This window comes from Sesamum indicum, linkage group LG4 (genome assembly GCF_026168435.1).
Source record: "Sesamum indicum cultivar Baizhima isolate 11 linkage group LG4, ASM2616843v1, whole genome shotgun sequence".
Classification (NCBI taxonomy): Eukaryota; Viridiplantae; Streptophyta; class Magnoliopsida; order Lamiales; family Pedaliaceae; genus Sesamum; species Sesamum indicum.
The window spans coordinates 19,748,072-19,766,127 of NC_142660.1; the positions used below are offsets into that span (position 1 = coordinate 19,748,072).

At 32.5% G+C, this 18,056-nt stretch overlaps 2 protein-coding genes and 1 non-coding gene across 4 annotated transcripts; 2 read left to right on the forward strand and 1 right to left on the reverse strand.

Annotated features, from left to right (window-relative positions):
• The first annotated feature begins 1,972 nt into the window (after positions 1-1,972).
• Positions 1,973-9,423, forward strand: RBL (Noc2p family). Of its 2 annotated transcripts, XM_011078686.3 has the most exons (13): positions 1,973-2,186; positions 2,840-2,900; positions 3,372-3,480; positions 3,566-3,617; positions 3,754-3,848; positions 4,894-4,962; positions 5,506-6,006; positions 7,157-7,459; positions 7,630-7,953; positions 8,061-8,267; positions 8,479-8,568; positions 8,658-8,755; positions 9,010-9,423. In XM_011078686.3, the coding sequence occupies exons 1-13, from the start codon at positions 2,081-2,083 to the stop codon at positions 9,146-9,148; spliced, it is 2,154 nt and encodes a 717-aa protein (XP_011076988.1). In that variant the 5' UTR covers positions 1,973-2,080; the 3' UTR covers positions 9,149-9,423. The 2 variants fall into 2 exon arrangements, with proteins under 2 accessions (XP_011076988.1, XP_011076989.1); XM_011078687.3 differs by lacking the exon at positions 1,973-2,186 and having other exon boundaries at positions 2,860-2,908.
• Positions 9,424-9,605: 182 nt separating this feature from the next.
• Positions 9,606-10,756, reverse strand: LOC105161205 (uncharacterized). Its single transcript, XM_011078824.2, has one exon. The coding sequence runs from the start codon at positions 10,636-10,638 to the stop codon at positions 9,784-9,786; it is 855 nt and encodes a 284-aa protein (XP_011077126.1). The 5' UTR covers positions 10,639-10,756; the 3' UTR covers positions 9,606-9,783.
• A 5,144-nt stretch (positions 10,757-15,900) lies between these two features.
• On the forward strand, positions 15,901-15,972 carry TRNAP-AGG (transfer RNA proline (anticodon AGG)). Its single transcript has one exon. It is a non-coding gene; the product is annotated as a tRNA-Pro (tRNA).
• The last annotated feature ends 2,084 nt before the right edge of the window (positions 15,973-18,056 follow it).

The window sequence follows — 18,056 nt, forward strand, 5'->3', positions numbered from 1 at the left end:
TATAGATGAAAAAGTGCATGAGGACCAAAAGTGCTAATTTTTGTAAGTTATGGAACTAAAAGTGTTAATCTCGTAATGAATTGGACAAAAAATGATATGAGCCTAACAATGAGACTAAAAATGCTATTTCCCCCGAGTTTTTGTAAATGATCTAATTAATATTTGAGTTTCCTCATAAAGATCAAAATTGATACATGAGTTTTTGCAAAATCTTTAATTGATACTTGAATTTCTCTATAATTGTCGAATAGATACCTATGTTTATCTTAAAATATTTTGTAAAGACAAATATATCTTTTAATCTAAAAATAGTTTCTCTTTTTTTTTTTTTCATTTGAATCAAAATTAGTTCTAATGATTTATTTATTTATCATGATACATTCTATGACTAAATAAATAACATGATTTAATTATAATAATAAAAGTATTAGTAAATAGTAATATATAAATATTTTGTCGTTTATTGACACAAAAAAATAAAAAATACACTTGACGGGAGCCACTCATTTTATAACTAAAAGGCTACAATTTAAAACTAAAAAAATATAAAATAAAAATTTTCATTTTAATTACTTTAAAGTTACAATATTTAGGAAAAATAATAGAATAATATAATTTATTATTATAAAAAATACACCATAATAAATAATTAGATTGAAAAGTGTAAAAGTTCATAATTTCGATAGAAGATATAGATGAAGTCGGTTGTGAAAACATAACTCTTTGATGGACCATAAAAGGGCAGAGCAATTAATATTATCTTAGTCTAGTAGTTAAAGTGACGTTTTATGAACAAATTTGAGGTTACGTGTTCAAGTTTTATCGAACGTGTGCATATTTGTCTCACTTTACGTGAACTATTGTGCTTTATTATTTATTATTTTCGATCATATTAATGTATTGTTCGAGTTATTGAGACGTTGATATAATCATTATTTAATTAACTCCTTGGTAGAGATTACATTATAGTAATTTGATAAAGTTTTCCTAATATGTGTAAATTTCTCATCATAAACAATCAAACATTTACAAGTAAAATGTTATTTGAACTACCATACATTATAAATAAATTATATATGGAATTATAATTCATGAACAATATTTTCAAATAATAATTTTGGTTATGCAATAATTTTATTATAGTTTTGTATTCTAAAATAAAGTGTACTTTATTATTGTATTATGATGTATGGACATGGACACGGCAACATAGACATGATACAATATAGACATGGCGATACGAAAATTGTAAAAGAATTAGGACATGAAACGATACTAACACGACTATGTATAATATAATATATATTTTCAATTTTCATAAAATTAAAATATATAATATAAAAAATATTAAGATAAAATATAAAATAAGCATGTTTTATATCTATATTGTTAATCAATTGTGGCATAAAAATTATACATAATCAATTTATTTTAAAAAGAATGCAATATCTTTTTTTAATAATTTAAATGATTAAACTATTATGAACATATTTCGACTTTTTAGTAATTTCATCCTAATACTTTTAGTTTAAGAAGAGTGAAGGAATTCTTTTCTTTTTTTATTGAGCCTAATTTTTTTTTTAATGACAACTCAAAAATTTTAAAATTATAAAAAAATTCAAAACGTGTCGGACACGCTAACAGCCGTGTTTGTCGCTGTGTCCCCCCCCCCCCCCCCCCGTCTTTTTTTAAATTTTCGGACACTCCGATGCCATGTTCGAGATGTTTGCCCCGTGTCTGTGTTCGACATGTATCCGACACTGCATCGAGTAATTTTTCAAAGTATCTGTGCATTATAGTTATTGTAAAATCAAATAAATCAATATAAATATAAAAATAATAGTATCAAGATTATCTTGGTTCAAAATATAAAACAAACCCCTAAAAGTCAAAATTGCAAAAATGGTCCTCAAATTTTCACTTATTTACAAGTTAACCTTAAGGTCATTCTGGCGTTGAACCCTAGTTAAACCCTTCCTAAGTCCTCCAACAACTCCAATTTTCCCAGTTGCCCTAGGGTTCAATTCTTGAGCTGTACTTCACGAATTGCAGCAATTGAGGAGCTCAAATTGTGTAATCAATGGGAAAGCTAGGGAAGAAGGCGAGGAAATTTGCGAAGAAGCATCTTCAGTCTGTGCTGAGGCAGCGGCGGAAAACGAAGGCTTTATTCAAGAGGAAAGCTTCCAGTAAGTAATTATTTGAACCCTTTTTTGAATTGTGTAGATTCTTTTTTTGTTATGTATTAGCTTGAATTGTTTATGTGTTGTCGCTCTATTTGACAATGTATTTTCAGGTGAAAATGTTTGTTTAAAAAGTATTTTTCCCGGTACTCTGTGCCATTGCTCTTGTTGTATGATGTGTTTTAAACTTGAGAAATAAAATGTTTGAATTTCTGACCCTGCTTCTTGGAGCAATTTGCTTTTACTAGTTATGGTTATGAAATAATTCAAAAGAGAGTTGTATTTTGTCCATTCTGATTTCCATCAGCTACAGCACCACAGTCATCTTCTCCTTCTCTTTTCTTTTTCCTTTTGGGGTTGGGAGCTGGACCAGCTGAAGTTTACAGGAGAATAGAAGCCTGTAGATTTTATGATGAATTGGTTATTGTTTGTATATGAAGCATAACATCATGATTGCAAAGTACCGTAAGATTGCTAATGTGCTGAGTAATGTTTATATGACAGATAGATTTTGCATTTCATGTGTGTGTGTGTGGATGCTTATTGCCTCTGAAGCTGATCCAAACATTTTTTATTTTCTATTTAGTTATACATTTGCCTCTCAAAACAGTAATTGTTTATGGAAGCCTCATGATTTTTCTGATTTATTTTTGCTGCAGAAGGTGGGCAAAATGACATTGAAGAACAAGTGGATAATTCCGTGCCGCTTGCTAATGGAAGGTAAAAAGGTGAATTTGATGCATCTGTCTCATGTTGTGGTCATCTTTCTCTGTTTCAGAGTCTAAACACCATATGCTCTATAGCATTACTGAAGGCTATGGTGCGTAAAAATTAGCTACTGTAGTAAACTATGATTAACACGATATTAGCAGTTGAAGAACAAACTTTCACTAATTACTATTTAAGCTCTTTTTGTTACAAAGTTGTTCCCATGTGTTAAATTATTCATGCATTCAAATTTGGAACTTGTTCTATAGATACTTTCTCACATTTGCATGAACATAAAGAATTATTACATGCTTATCAAATTATTAGAACAAAGTATAAATCTTTTAGTCTGTTTATGTTGCTTATTGTCTTCCATTGCTGTCATGTGTTTCTTCATCCCCTTATGTTATCATTGCTATATAATCCTTTTTAAAATGTGCTAATATGATATTTACTGGTAAACGCATATCGATGTCCTTTCAGGAGCATTGAATGTGAAGGCATTGAGAATACTTCTCTTGATGCGGTGTTTACTGAAAACGATATGGATGAGGTTGCAGATGCATCAGATAGTGATGGTTATCTTACTGAGGTTTTGGTCTTGATTCCACTCATTTTTTGATCATCCAGATATCTATGGTTTCTTGCTTGCCATTGATTGCGTAATCTATTTTTAGGACTCAGGCTGCCCAGATGCTGGGGAAAGTGAGACTGGGAAAACCCTAGAAGGTCACTTTTCCAACAGATATTCTGAACTTTTAAGACTAAACTGTTTTCCTGTACTCTCTCTTCTCAATGATTAAACATGTTTTGTGTGACTTTTGTTGTTGGATTATCATCATTAAAAATGTCAATATCCATGCAGATGAAATTGCTAGTAGTACCTATTCAGCTCAGAATGAGAAAATCCATGCTGATCTTGCCATTCAAAAGAAGAAATTGGATAGGTTGAAAAAGAAGGTAATCCTCTGTTGTGATTTGTTTATTTAGATACCTTTTATCAATTGCTTTATGCCCCTTTTTTATTGAGAAACAGATGATTATTTTGTCTGATTATCTTGACCTTGGCATCAAGAGAATGTTAAATTGATTATCGTATAAAATTGCAAGTGCATCTCTGGTGGTATTTGATAAATCAAGAATGGGCATGTTATCCTCTCCTTGTGCAGATGAATATGTGTATGTGCATGCTTGTATATGTAGGAATAAACTTCTCCAGTCTCTTTCCCAATAACTTCATTGGATAGTGGCTGTCTTAAGACTACAATTAGGAACTAGTCAAAAAATTCTGCCTTCATTGATGCTTTGATACGATTTCCCTTCAGCAGATGGACAATCCTCTATGGCACACAGCGAAAGTATGTTTGCTCTTTAGTGAACATTTTCTTTGTTAACTTGCTTACTATTAGGATTTCAATAGTGGCTTGAGCAGCTATAAATTTCCAATGCATGCTCCTTAAGTCAAACTTGTTCACAGGATTGTTGTCATGCACTTACACAAAGATAACATAGAAAAGATTATGGTGAAGTTTGTCATTGTTATTTGCTCAATTCATATGGTAATTTGCTCGTTTCTGAATTCTGATGACCAATTTGCTTTTTGTAGCTACTATGTTCACTAGGCATTAGCAAGTAGGCATTTCTCCATTATGTTTTTGGCTTCATATCTTGGTGAGTCACTTGGTTGTGGACTTCTGTCTGTCTATCGCTTGTGGTAGGACTGAATATGCTTAGGACTGGAGTGGCCATTCATAGGTGTGGACATATTATTTGGTCGCTCCTTTTGTATAGCTCGATATGAGGTCACTTTATCTGAATCTGCACTTCATGGTTGGACACCGAAAGTCTGGTGTATTTTTTCTCACGCTTGGTTTGGCTGTTCATTTTTTGCTCTCTTGTTTTCATTTCATTTTCTTTTATTCTTTTGATATTGTGGCTCTAAGATTCTGGTCGTTCACAAAATTTATGATCTTATTTATTGAGGCAACTTCTTTGGGAATTTCAGGATCCAGAATTCAGTAAGTTCTTAGAAAGCTTCAACAACAGTGCTGAAACATTTAAAAATGAAGATGAGGTAAGATATTTCATATTTATTTATTATTTCTTTCATACTTTTTTCTTTCTTTCGTTTTGTTTTTTTTGGTGCAGGTTCAAGTTATTCTTGTTGGAATTGCTTACTGCTCCTTTAATAATGTTACAGATCTCAGTATTTTTCAAGAAATAATATTTTAGAATTCTTTTGTTAGTATTTGTTTCAGAACAATCCTCAACTCAAGGTCTTGAGTCGCAGTTCAGTTTTTTCACTGGCCAAAAGCTATAAAGGATTCAAAGAGCAAAGAAGAAATCATGCCAACTGACGTTCAAATTTCTTTGAGCTTTTAAATCTGAATTCAATGATGGCACACATCTTCTAATGTTAACTAGGGCAGCATCATGATCTGAGAATGAATACCTGAATTTTGTTTGATGGTGTGTTACTGATTTTGCTTGAAGATCTAATGGTTTTCAGAATTGAGGCTTAAATAAAGGAAATTATGTTGATTTCTTTATCTCCTCTTTTTCCACATATCTGAAGAAGATTTGTGTAGATAATATGATTTGTTTTTTTTCCTAACAGTACTCAGATGAGGGCGACTCAAGCGATCAAGAGCAAGGTGATAATGACCTAAACAAAGACAAAGGCAAACTCTTGACAAATAGTGTCATCAATACATGGTGTCAAATGGTCAAGGAAGACCATAGCCAGTCAGCCCTCATTAGTCTACTGAACGCTTATCGTTCAGCTTGTCACTATGGAACCGAATCAATTGGCCATACGATTGAGAACAGCGAAACCTTTTGCAACATTCTGCTTTTCACACTCTCTAACGCAAATGATATATTTCGAGGCCTATTGAAGATGTCATCTTTAAAAAGTACAAAAGAGACATTACAGGAACTGAAGAAAGCTGCAACATGGAACAGTTTGAAACCACTAGTCAAGTCTTTTGTGAGGAGTACATTGTTTCTGTTGAATCAGGTTACCAACACAGACATTTTGACTTTTGCAATGACGAGGCTCAGAGCTTGTTTGATATTCTTTCTTGCCTTTCCATCACTAATGCAACGATTCATCAAGGTAATCCAACTTGTGCTTTTCTTGTGCTCTATGTTTTTATTGATTTTGTTCTTTGCCTCCTAATTTATTTCGCTTTCTTTGTATCTGCTTCCTCTCCCTTTGGTTGGAGCCAGGGCTTTGCAGGTTTTAGTAATTCTAACTGGTCTGATGAAAAAAATTGACATGTTATGGTTGTCCTTTGTAGCTTCGATATAAAGTAAAACCTTATTTTATGATGGAGGGAGGATAAAAGAATAGAATTTGTGCAAGTCAGATGGTAAAGGGCAGGGCAGCCATGTCACTGAGAAACATATCTGCTTCCTGCTGGATTATGATATGCTGTTGCACTTAATTCTTGAATAAATTAAGATTGACTGCCAAAGGATCAGCTTACAAAAAGTGTATATCTCTATACATACTGCCCCACTTGGAAATTGAATGACCTTTTGCCTTTCAAATAAATTATCACATTAAATTCAAAAATCAAGTCAAGGAACTTCATATAATATAGTGCTATATATACAAAGGGCAATTGATTTGCGATCAAACAAGTACTCTAGGTTTCGTGCATGCAATATAGTAAAGTTTGGAGGTATTTCTCATGGAATTACATTCAGATAGAATCTGTTTTATTCTTTTTAGTCAAAAATTAATAGTTGGTCTTTTTGGAAGATCTATCCTATAATTTTCCAAACTGGAATTCTTATAAAATCTGTTTTAGGTCACAACGACAATGAAAACTGCAGCTCACGTTTGAAGTCCCTGTGCTTTTGTTGATTACATGTTTTCCCAACGTCTTTGGTGGTGCAAAATGCTTATACAACTGCAATCAATAGGCAATGCACATAAAAGAAATTGATAAGTTGTGCATGGATTGACGATCTAGCCAGCTAATGTATATGTAGAGCAATAATTTTTTGGTGGGACAGATTCTTTGGCCCTATCCTTGTTCTGGTTAGTTACATATGTGTTGAATCGATGGTTGTGGATGGATTGCAGAAATTGGATTAATTCATTATGAGCTTGATACATGTCAGCTGACCCAGAGACCGGATATAACATTTAAGTCTTGTAGCTACCAGAGCTGAAGCTTTCATATAGAATTTGCTAGTTTCATCTTTACCATTACTGTCATCTGCTTCCAACAGTTCATTTTTTTTTTCTTAAACAGGCAACTGTGCATTTGTGGGCGACAGGTGAAAGGCCATTATCATCGGCTTCCTATCTTGTCACATGGGATATTGCTGCTATGTTTAGTTCCAATTACTTGGACACCTGCCTATCAAAAGTTCTTGTAGCCTTTGTTTCTCGGTCCGGAGTAACAGAAATTGTTGACATCAAACATATGCAGTTTTTGAGAGATTGCATAGTTGAGTTGTGCTCTATAGACGTGCAAAAATCATCTATTAAGGCAGTTGCTTCCATTAGTCAACTTGCCAAGTTATATAGCTGGGGGGTGCAAACAAAGAAGAAGGTATGATATTGGGCCTGAATGCTTTTTTCTAATTATACGAGGAATACTTGCTTTACTGACAAAGAGTGGTTCGGCATATGCCTGTTAATGGTATTGTAGCTCTTGTTCCTGAGTGCTATTTATTTCGGATACTTTTGATCATTTGTAAACTGATGTTCTTTTTGATACAGGAAGCTGTCAGGAAGATATGCAGTTGGGAATATGTGAACTGTGTTGATCTCTGGGTTAGATTTATATCAGCCAACATAAGCGACTATGATCTTCAGTCTTTGTTCTTTATGACCATTCAACTTATAAATGGTCTGGCTTACATGTTTCCTGGTCCAAGATATTTCCCTCTAAGACTCAAGTGCATTGGATGGCTCAATTATCTCGCCCATTCTGGTAGAAGTTTTATTCCACTTGCTTCGTTGGTGCTGGATATTTTGGAATATAACATTGGCAAGGAGGGAAGAAAAGCTCAAAATGCCATCAATATTGCGTCAGTGTTGAAGGTCTGTATGCTAGGTTACTCTTTTTATATGCAAAAGTCAGTTGTTTCTTTCTCAATTTAGTGCATGTCTGAACCTTCCTCCTTGTAACCGTGAGCTGAATTGTGCAGTTGCCCAAACAATATATAAAATCAAAAAGCTTCCAAGACGAATGCTTTCACTCAGCCATTGAACAACTCGCATTGCACTTTGCTCAGTGGAGCCACCATATTTGTTTCCCTGACCTAGCTACAATTCCACTGATCCGTTTGAGAAAGATTCATGAGATCACGACTATAGAGAGCTTGCGTCGTATGGTGAAGCGTTTAATTGATCAGGTATTAAATCTAACTTCCACTTTATTGATGCAACTGCTCACCGTTTTATCAAGTCAGGTGCCTATATGCACTTGACGGTCATGAAAAATCGCATCATATGATTAATGTAGGAAGTAAGTCAATGTTAAGTGAACTACAGAGTTTAGTCTTACACCAACAATATGTTTAAAAGATCGTCAATTATTATGAATGCTTATGTTTGTATCTGCAGGTGGAGCAGAATGTGGACTTTGTGCAGAAAAAAAGAGATGAGGTATCTTTCTCCCCACACGATCACCAATCCGTGGATTCTTTTCTTCAGGTTTGTGCCCGTCGTATCCAACTGTTCATACTTTCTATAAACTGTAGGATATAATTTGACCTAATATCACGGTTAAATCTGTGTACCAGCTTGAAAAGTCCAGTCTCAATGCTCCATTTACTCAGTACTACAGAAGTGTCCTGGAGAAGGCAGCTGAGAGGAACCTGCATAAATGTGGAAAAATAAGGTGCGGTTTCTTCTAACGTTGGTTGCCTTGTTTAATTTCCTTTCGTTGGTTGGTGGGATTGATGAAACCATAATTCTTACGTACTTAGATGCTCACTATTACTTCAACCGGATTAGTACCACTCTGCTCATTTGGATCAATATGTCCCAACATTTCTTGAATTTCCTCAAATTAAACTTCTTATCCGTTTTCTTCAATCTCTCCCTCTGCCTATGTTTCTAGTGAATCTTATACTGGAACAATATGACTTGCAGTTTGCCGAAGCAGAGAAATTTGAAAAGAAATAGAACAGAGCCTAGAAAAGAACCAGTAGCTGCAGAAGTAGATCATCCCATGGTTGAAAACGGAGTCGCGGATGCTAAACGGAAGAAAAGAGTTACCAAAGTTCAATGATTATTCACAAAATGTTTGGCATCAAGGAACTGAATCATTTTTGGAATGAGGAATACGTCATTCAAGTTCAGCACAGTTTTTGTCGTCAAACTGTAATTCTATGAGTTGAATTAATATTTTTTATAACCAGTCCAAATTTGATAGAGTAGAGGCCAAATCAGGACGAGTATTATTTGTTCCATTGTAGTAAAATTTGCAACTTATAGAAATGTTGATTGATTCTTCTCATTGTGGAAAACTTTGAAACTTATAGAAATGTTGATTGATTCTTCTCATTGTGGAAAACTTTGAAACTTATAGAAATGTTGATTGATTCTTCTCATTGTGGAAAACTTTGAAACTTATAGAAATGTTGATTGATTTTGACTATCGGAGCGTTAAGCTTGTGTATATTGAGTCAAATGAGACGTCGAAGTTGATTGCTTATGAGACAATTGAAAAAGCATAGGCATTATAGTAAAACTTTCAACTATGGCATACATATAATATAGTTCAGTCAAAACCAAGTGCCATTGAATTCTGGGTTTTTTACCATCCCTCGTCTAATCTGATCAACCCCAGGACAAAGAAAGTTGAAATTAGGAAAGACAAACATGTCTCGTATCTATCTATGCTGTCTAGATATACAAAAACCATCACTCTAGTCGGTTGCAGCCAATCGACGACATGACCATGGTGTTTGGGTGGTGGTTTCTGCCACAACTCAGTACCTTGATCAAGCCCCACAGTCCTGAGCTGCTGTTTCTCCCTCCACTAACCGTCTCATTGTGGTCTTGAAAACTTAATGCTGGCGGCTGCTGTGGTGGTGGGCTTTGCCGGCGGCTCAGTCTGCTCTTGATATCCCTCAGTTCCACTTCAGTTGAAAATCTTGAAATCCCAAACAAGAACAAGTACCATTTAGCTTTCCCTGATGATGAGGATGCCAATATGGGCATTTTATGAACCGGAAAATCACACCCTTTTCCGTGCTTCTTACAGTTGTACATTTGCTTAGGCGATTCTTTCAACGAGGCAGAACCACGATTGTCTCTCTTCTGCATGAGGATTGTACTTTTCTTACCACTCTTAGACTGAACTTGCCTCTTGGAACTCCTGCTCAAACTGAATTTCCATCTAAATATGCTCCAACCACGCTTTTTCTTGATGTCCGTTTGCTTTTTGCTCTCAACCGACTTTGAAGAGTCTCCGACAGAGCTATCCACTGGTTGTTGGTAAGGTATGAGCTTCCCACAGAAGACTATGTGCTCCGGTGGGTAACCGGTGGAGGAAGGACTCAATTCTTGGCTAATAAACTCAAAATAATCGTCTTCCGAGGACGAAATGGAACTCGACCCTTGAGATTCACTAGAAAAATCCCCTTCCCACTCCTCGACACTCTGATCACTATACAATGGGAGATCACACAAAGAGAGTGTTTCATCTGCTTCATCTGCAGCACTCTGCATGTCTTTGGTGTGAAGGGCTTGTCCTAAAAGTGGTTCTTGATCCATCACTTTGATTGTGGGATGTGCTATGTTTGGTTTATTTCTGATGGACCCTCAAATGGGAACTTAGGGGATATTGAGGTATATATATCTTAGGTTGCTAAACACACACACACACACTTGTATGTGTGTGTGTATAAAATGTTTTTGTGGGAGGCAAAGATTTGAAGTTGAAAAGGATTGGTGGCTATTTGACTAATAAAAAAACTAAATTATTGGTGAATAGGTTGATGGCTCTTGCGGCATTTTGTCTTTCTTCTAGATGTGTAGGAAAAGGCAAAAAGGGGCATTTTTGAGAAGGTAAAAGAGGTTGGTTTTCTAGAAGAGCATTCTATTGGGACAGATCAGCAACTGCTTTATAAATATATATATTTATATTGGTGAACAATCCATCACTAGAATAATGTATTTTACAACTTACATTCTTCTAAATACAATAAATTTAAATAAATAATATAAGTTGCATCATTGTCCACAACAAAGTAATTTTTTTTTATTTTTTTAACCAAATGTGCAATTTAATATAGTATACAATATTTTAATTTGATACTACTCCATATTCAATCAATGTATAATATTAAATGACATTAATTAATTAAGAATTATGAACTAATGTATTTGGTTTAGGTCCCAATTTTTCTCGAACGTATATGTTGATATGGGAAATTCTAATTCGTATCGAGTCCGGTAAGATCTGAAATTCAGTTAGTTGTCTTAAAATTGTCTGATTTTTTTGATTAAATTACTATATGATTACGAACCCTTTTGTAAGTTTTGTAATTCTAAAAAAATAGTTACTAAAATTGTAATTTTTAGATTTAGAGAGCATAAGCAGCAGAGTGGTTTTTCTTGAAAAAATAAAAATAAGAATAAAAAGTAAGAAAAGAATAGGGGGAAGTAGTTTCCTTGTGATGTGGAGCAGTCTTCATTTCTAGAATTGGGGCCCAATTGCCGGCCTTTGGACCCGATTGTCGGGCAGGTCATTAACGGGTCGCCGGCTCCACCTTCGATTAATTAAAATTAATATATCAATAAGATTATAATAATACATTAGCATGAGCACGTATAAGAATAATTTAATTAAAAAAATATCTGTTGGACTTGCAATAAATTAATAATAGATCAGCTGAGATTAAATATAGAATTTTTTTATCTAATTGTCCTTTTACTAATATCGGCGTTTTTAGTGAATTGTGACTATTGGATGAATCTATTTATCGAACGAAAACAAACATTATAGGTATTAGATGTATTTTCAAACTATAAAAAATTTACATGTAATTACACCGAATTTCAAGAAAAAACAACCCCTTTATATTTTTTAAAATTATGCAATTTACCTTCTTAAACAGGGGGATAAATTGCTTTATTTTAAAAAATATAGAGGAATAAATTGTTGTTTTTTTCATAAAGAGATAATTTGCTCATTTATAATATCACATGATAAATTGCAATAATTTGCTCATTTATAATATCACATGATAAATTGCAATAAACCCTTTTCAGTACTTACTAATTTGGATAGAGGGTATATTCTCCTTCACCATTATTTAAAAATTGACACTTTATAATACTACTCACTTATGAACACAATCCATCTAAATTCTACTAAAAAGGGAGTGTATATTCTTCTTTCATCCCTTCTTAAAAAAGTTAACTACTTTCTAAAGTAATTGTTCAACTTTTTTTCTGCAATTCAACCTGCAACTTTCTGTAGTATATTTTTAAAGGATAAATTATCATTTATTGGGCAGCCGTCAATTTCAGAGAAGTATTTATAATTTTTCAAATTATGAGAAGGTATTTATAATTATAACAAATTTATATAATAGGTGAAGAATCTACGTGTTTTTTAATCCGAATCGGGCCTGACCTGGTCACTTTTTGATTCCTGATTCATCTGATGATGGGTTGAAAGACACGAGGATGTGTACGCACTCTAACACATAAAAAACCTTATAAGTACTGAGGACTCCTTAACACATGTACGCACGACCGAGAGCAGCTTTACGAATCCCGATATAACTTCAAGTGAACCGACTTAATCATCGAAAGGTTTTAGTTAAGGATCGTCTCAGCAGACTTAACGATTTGTTTTGCAGGTCAATGCACCATCCAAATCAAGAATCACGTACTCTAAATATGCTGACTTAACTTGTTAAATAATCACTTACCTCGACTTGGATCAGTAGCGTTGTGACTTTCCAACTATTTCTAGATCTTATCACTAAGTTTTCAACACACACTTAATATGAACATGAAATAATAAAAATCTAACAATTCTTTTAGAATATATATACTTTGTCACACCAAGAAAAGAAAAAGAAAATGGAACCTAGTAAACAATGTGGTCCAACATTCTAGAATTGGGTCCCAAAGATTCAACCTTGTCAATTAAGGAAGCAATTATTATTATTAATTTGCTAACTAACTAAATGCCATAATTCATACCAACTTCAATGTTTGCATGCACTTATCTACTCATAAATAATTATTTTTTTACTTAAATACTATTAATATACTTTTATTAAAAACATGGAGTTTATTATTCTGTATCTATTTAATATACGCTTAATTTATAATGCCTGGAGACTTGATTTTATATTTACAAGTAATAGTGAAATATTACGTAATATTTTACAACATTCCTCCAATGTTTATAACTCCACGTTCAGTCGAAACAAAAGTTTTTAATTATTCTGAAGCGAATCAATATTATTTTTAACCTTTCGATCGTTAATTACTCAGATGAATTTTGTACTCAACATCGATTCATATTTTATGAATAAATTCAATTTGGTAGGGATCTTATATATATATATATATATATGTATATATGGTATAATGCTATCTATATATATTGATTGATGAGTCCATGTGATGATGTTAACTTATCAAGAAAGAGGATATCAAAGTTGGAGGTGTTAGGCTAAAGTGGTAAGTGACCAAACTTCCCTCTCATAATTTAATGTGTAAATTACAACGATCTTCAGTAAAGTTGGATATATTTATGAATATTTTTTTATTATTTAAAAAATTATAATATTTTTCTTAATGTTTGATTAAATTATGTAATTTTTGGATAAAGGTACGAAATTATCAATTTTGCCCTTACTATTTTGTTTTTTTTAAAATTAAAAACTTATAAAAAAATCAAACGAGATGGATGGAAAAATTAAAATCCAAAAAAAATATTTTTTAAAAATAAATAAAAAATATAATTTTTAATCCACAAGGGCATTTTGGTCCTAACGGATTGGGTTAATTGTTAGGCGATTGTTAAAATCAAGAGAGTGTTGATAATTTTTCAAACAATAAGAAAGTATTCGTAATTATACCAAATCTAAAGAAAGGTAGTTGTAATTTATTTTAATTTAATTTGTAAGAATATTACATCATTTGAAACTGCTAAAAAAGGCCAACGTGCAAAGGACAAATTAAGAAGTGGGGGAGCACTCAAACATGTCATGTGATATCATAAAATATTGCAAATAGAACATATGACAAAAATGATGATGATGTAGCAAACGTCCCACTAGGGATTATATGTTGAATCTTGTCAGAATTCTGAACCCGACCCGTCAACAATTTTTGTAGACCCGAACCGGTTCCGGGCCCTAATATGAGGAATTGAATTTGTTGGACTTATTTTGTTAAAAATATTTTTTAATTATAATATTAGAAAATAATATGATCAAAACTTTCTATGAGAAATGAATTTTTTTTTTATTTTTTTAATTTGTGTCTTATTTATATCTGAGAGATTTTAGCTTTTTAAAAGTAAAAATTACGAAGATATATATTTGCCATTTTCATGTATAATTATAAGTATAAACTATATTTTATTAAGGGGTTAAATGCACATTACCTCTGTGTGTTATACGAAATGAGCAAATTACTCCTATATGAAAAAAAAAATAGCAAATTATCCCCTTATGTTTTTCATAATAAAGCAAATACGCACCTCGAGGTTTCGTACCATTCACACGTTACTTTTAGATACTTTATTTTTTTTATTTTTAATTATAAAATTACATATATATCCTTATTAATAGCCGTTGGATCTGACTGAATCTACAGCTTCAATTTAATTAACAAGATCAATGGTCCAGATTATACTAAATTTGATCAACGGTCTCTAGACCCATTTAGACCCAGACCTGATTTTCTTTTTTTTTTTTTTTGCAAATCATACTAATTAAATTATTTTTTTTTATTTTTACCCATAATTTAGAGGGGTGTTCAATTCATTTAATCGAACCGAACCAAACAGCTTTTTTGATTAACCAAAAATTTTGGCGTACAAAAGATCGAACCAAACTAATAGATTCGGTTCGGTTAATAACCAAAATACCGAATTCATAAGGAAAAAACAATCTGCGAGTTAATTAATTTAATATTTTTTTATTTTTATATTTTACATTTAAAATAAGTAAAAGTTAAATTATATTATTATCATATAATATATATTATAAATTATAAATACAATTTATTAATATATATTTTATAAAATTATAATATAATGTATAAATATATTTTATAATTTCGGTTATTCGATCTGTATAGTTAACCTATCTAACTGAATCATACCGACTGATTGTATCAATTTTTTTTCTAAAAAAATAATTAAAAATCGAACTGAACTTTTGGTTCAATTTTCAGTACGAATCGAACACTCGGTTCAATCAAATTTCGATCGGTTAACCGAATTTTAATATCCCTAATAATTTATCAATAAATTCAAAATTATTGAGACCAATTAAGAAATAATTTTTTTATAGAATTTTTTAAATAATATATAATTTAGTATACCATTTACAAAATAAATCTTATGAAAATATTACATGACAAATAATGTTATGATGTCTTAAGTTTTTTAAATTTGTTCACTTAAAGTTATATAACTCGATAAATAATAATCCAATTGAATAGCAAAGAAAAATAAATATATTTTATGGGTCCAAATTGAATACATAGACCCATGAGTATTAATGGATAGAGACCCAACCCAGGCCCAATTTATATTTTTTTTTAAAGGAGTTTGGATCTAGGTACGGGTCTAATAATATTCATTAAGTTTGAATTTGGGTCTGAGAGTTATTCTATAAATTTAAGTAGGGTCTTATTCTACCCATTGAGACCCCTAATAGTAACTAATTTTGGAATTTTTGGGGTTATGGTGGGGAACTTTGAAGAATCAAAATCAAACACTGATGAAAGCAATTCGTCCACTGAACATCTTTCATTCATTAGGAATGGAACAACAGAGGGCATTTGGTCTAGTGGTATGATTCTCGCTTAGGGTGCGAGAGGTCCCGAGTTCAATTCTCGGAATGCCCCCCCTTATATTATTTTTATTTTTGTCTTCCCCTTTCTGCTTCTGTTCTTGTTTTCTTTGAAGAAACCCATGAAATCTATCAAAATTTGCCATATAATCCATGTTCAACTGCTTAAAATAATAAAATTCATACCAAATAACGTAGTAATAGGGAGAAACTTCAGTTTTTTTTTATCGGTTTAATGCAATTTACCTCCCTATAATATTGTAAGTGAATAAATTATCCTTTTATGAAATAATAATAGTAATTTACCGCCTCGTGTTTTTAAAATGAAATTGTTTCATTTTTAAAAACATAGGGAGATAAGTTGTATATTTAAAAATACAGAAAGGTAATGTTGCTATTTTTTTTTTCATAAGAAAATAATTTACTCATTTACAATTTTATAAAACAGGTTGATCGTTTTTTTTCTTTTATTTTAGTATTTGAAAATATATATAGTACAACTCCCTCTTCTCTCCCATTACAAGGGGTGCCAATTGTTTTGATCATCTGATGGTTGGGATAATTAGCATGGTGGCTGGGCAGGAGCAGATTTTGCACTGAGTGCATGGGAATACACATCAATGAACAATTATGCAACTTGCAAAGATATTCATTACTGGAATATTATGTGGTTTATTTGGTTAATCTTTATGAAATTTTTAAGGTGTTTTGAAGAAGAGTTTGGAAGAAAAAGACTATATTTTTTTATGCAAAAAGAAAGCTTAAAAGACTTGTGGAAAATCCAAACAAGTGCAGTTTGAATAAAGCGTGCATGCCTATAAGTTATCAAAAGATCGGTCCAGAACAGTGCATACGACTTAACTCGTGCCCACAGGTTATTCGGTGAGCGTGCTGATGAGAAGCTAGGATTGGAATTGCACGTCGGATGGATTATTGATTTTGTAATTTAATTAGATTTTTGGAAAGGAACGGATAAATGTAGAGTTTGAGTTTAATTAGGATGAGTTTCCTTTTTCTACCAATTTTAGGGAACTTTAATATAGGAATACAACTTTTGGAAGAGGAAAAGACACAGCCATGGATTGCTCAACATTTTTCTTATTGATCGATTCATACGTCAATGACTTGTTATGTTTTCTTTCTTATGATTTGAGAACTTGATTACCTCTTAAGTTATTTAAATTATGTTAATGAACTTAAAAATGATTCTTCACGATGATATGATTATTCAGGGAAAAGTATTGTTTTAGTCCGCTAAATATGCTTAATTTTAATTTTAGTCCGATAACTATGTCCATTTTTATTTAGGTCCAGTAACTTACGAAATTGCTTACTTTTAGTCCTCTGGCAGTAAGTACATATTACTAATATTATTTTTTTTAAAAAAATTATTTTTTGGTTAAAAGTGCTAATTATTTTGTTTGTTTTGCAAGAGACGTTTCAAAAACTGGTGGAGGATCATCAGCCTATCGCCGATGACCACTATACCCCTCTGAATTGGAGGCTTCAATGGTGATGATCGAGCAGCAGATACAAATAATTGCAGTCAAGGGCAAGAACAAGGATCGAGTATTCAGTCTTAGTTCTGAGGCCCACGTCTCCAACCGAACCTTCACATCACCATCGCCACCGCCACAATCAAACTCAGCCATAAAGAACTGCATCGGCCTCCTCGACACGATGATGGCCATGATGAGTTAAGAAGCCTAAAAAATTATACACCAGTTCCTAAAAGTCATCTCCAGGACTTTATTTTATTTTCCATCAAGAAAAGATTTTCTTGACTCATGTCCAAGCCTTCTTCTCCAAAAATCATAGATGGAGGAGATTCTATCTCCATGGTGTAGACTGATTTTAGAGGGAGAACACGCGTCTTCTTGTGGTGGACAAAGAAACGAAACCCTCTCAGTTTGTCGATGAAGATGGGTATGTGTTAGACGTTGCCAGCAAGGATGGGGATCATCATTGAGGACATTCAAATTAGCTACTTGAATAATGCCTGAGATCCACATCGTTGTAGCTACGGAATGTGGGATTAGATAGCAAACTATATTGTTTAAATTATTTTTTTATTTCCTCTGCATTTAATATTGTGGGGCCTATATAAAACTTTTAGTAAAATAATAAAAATTAACAAAA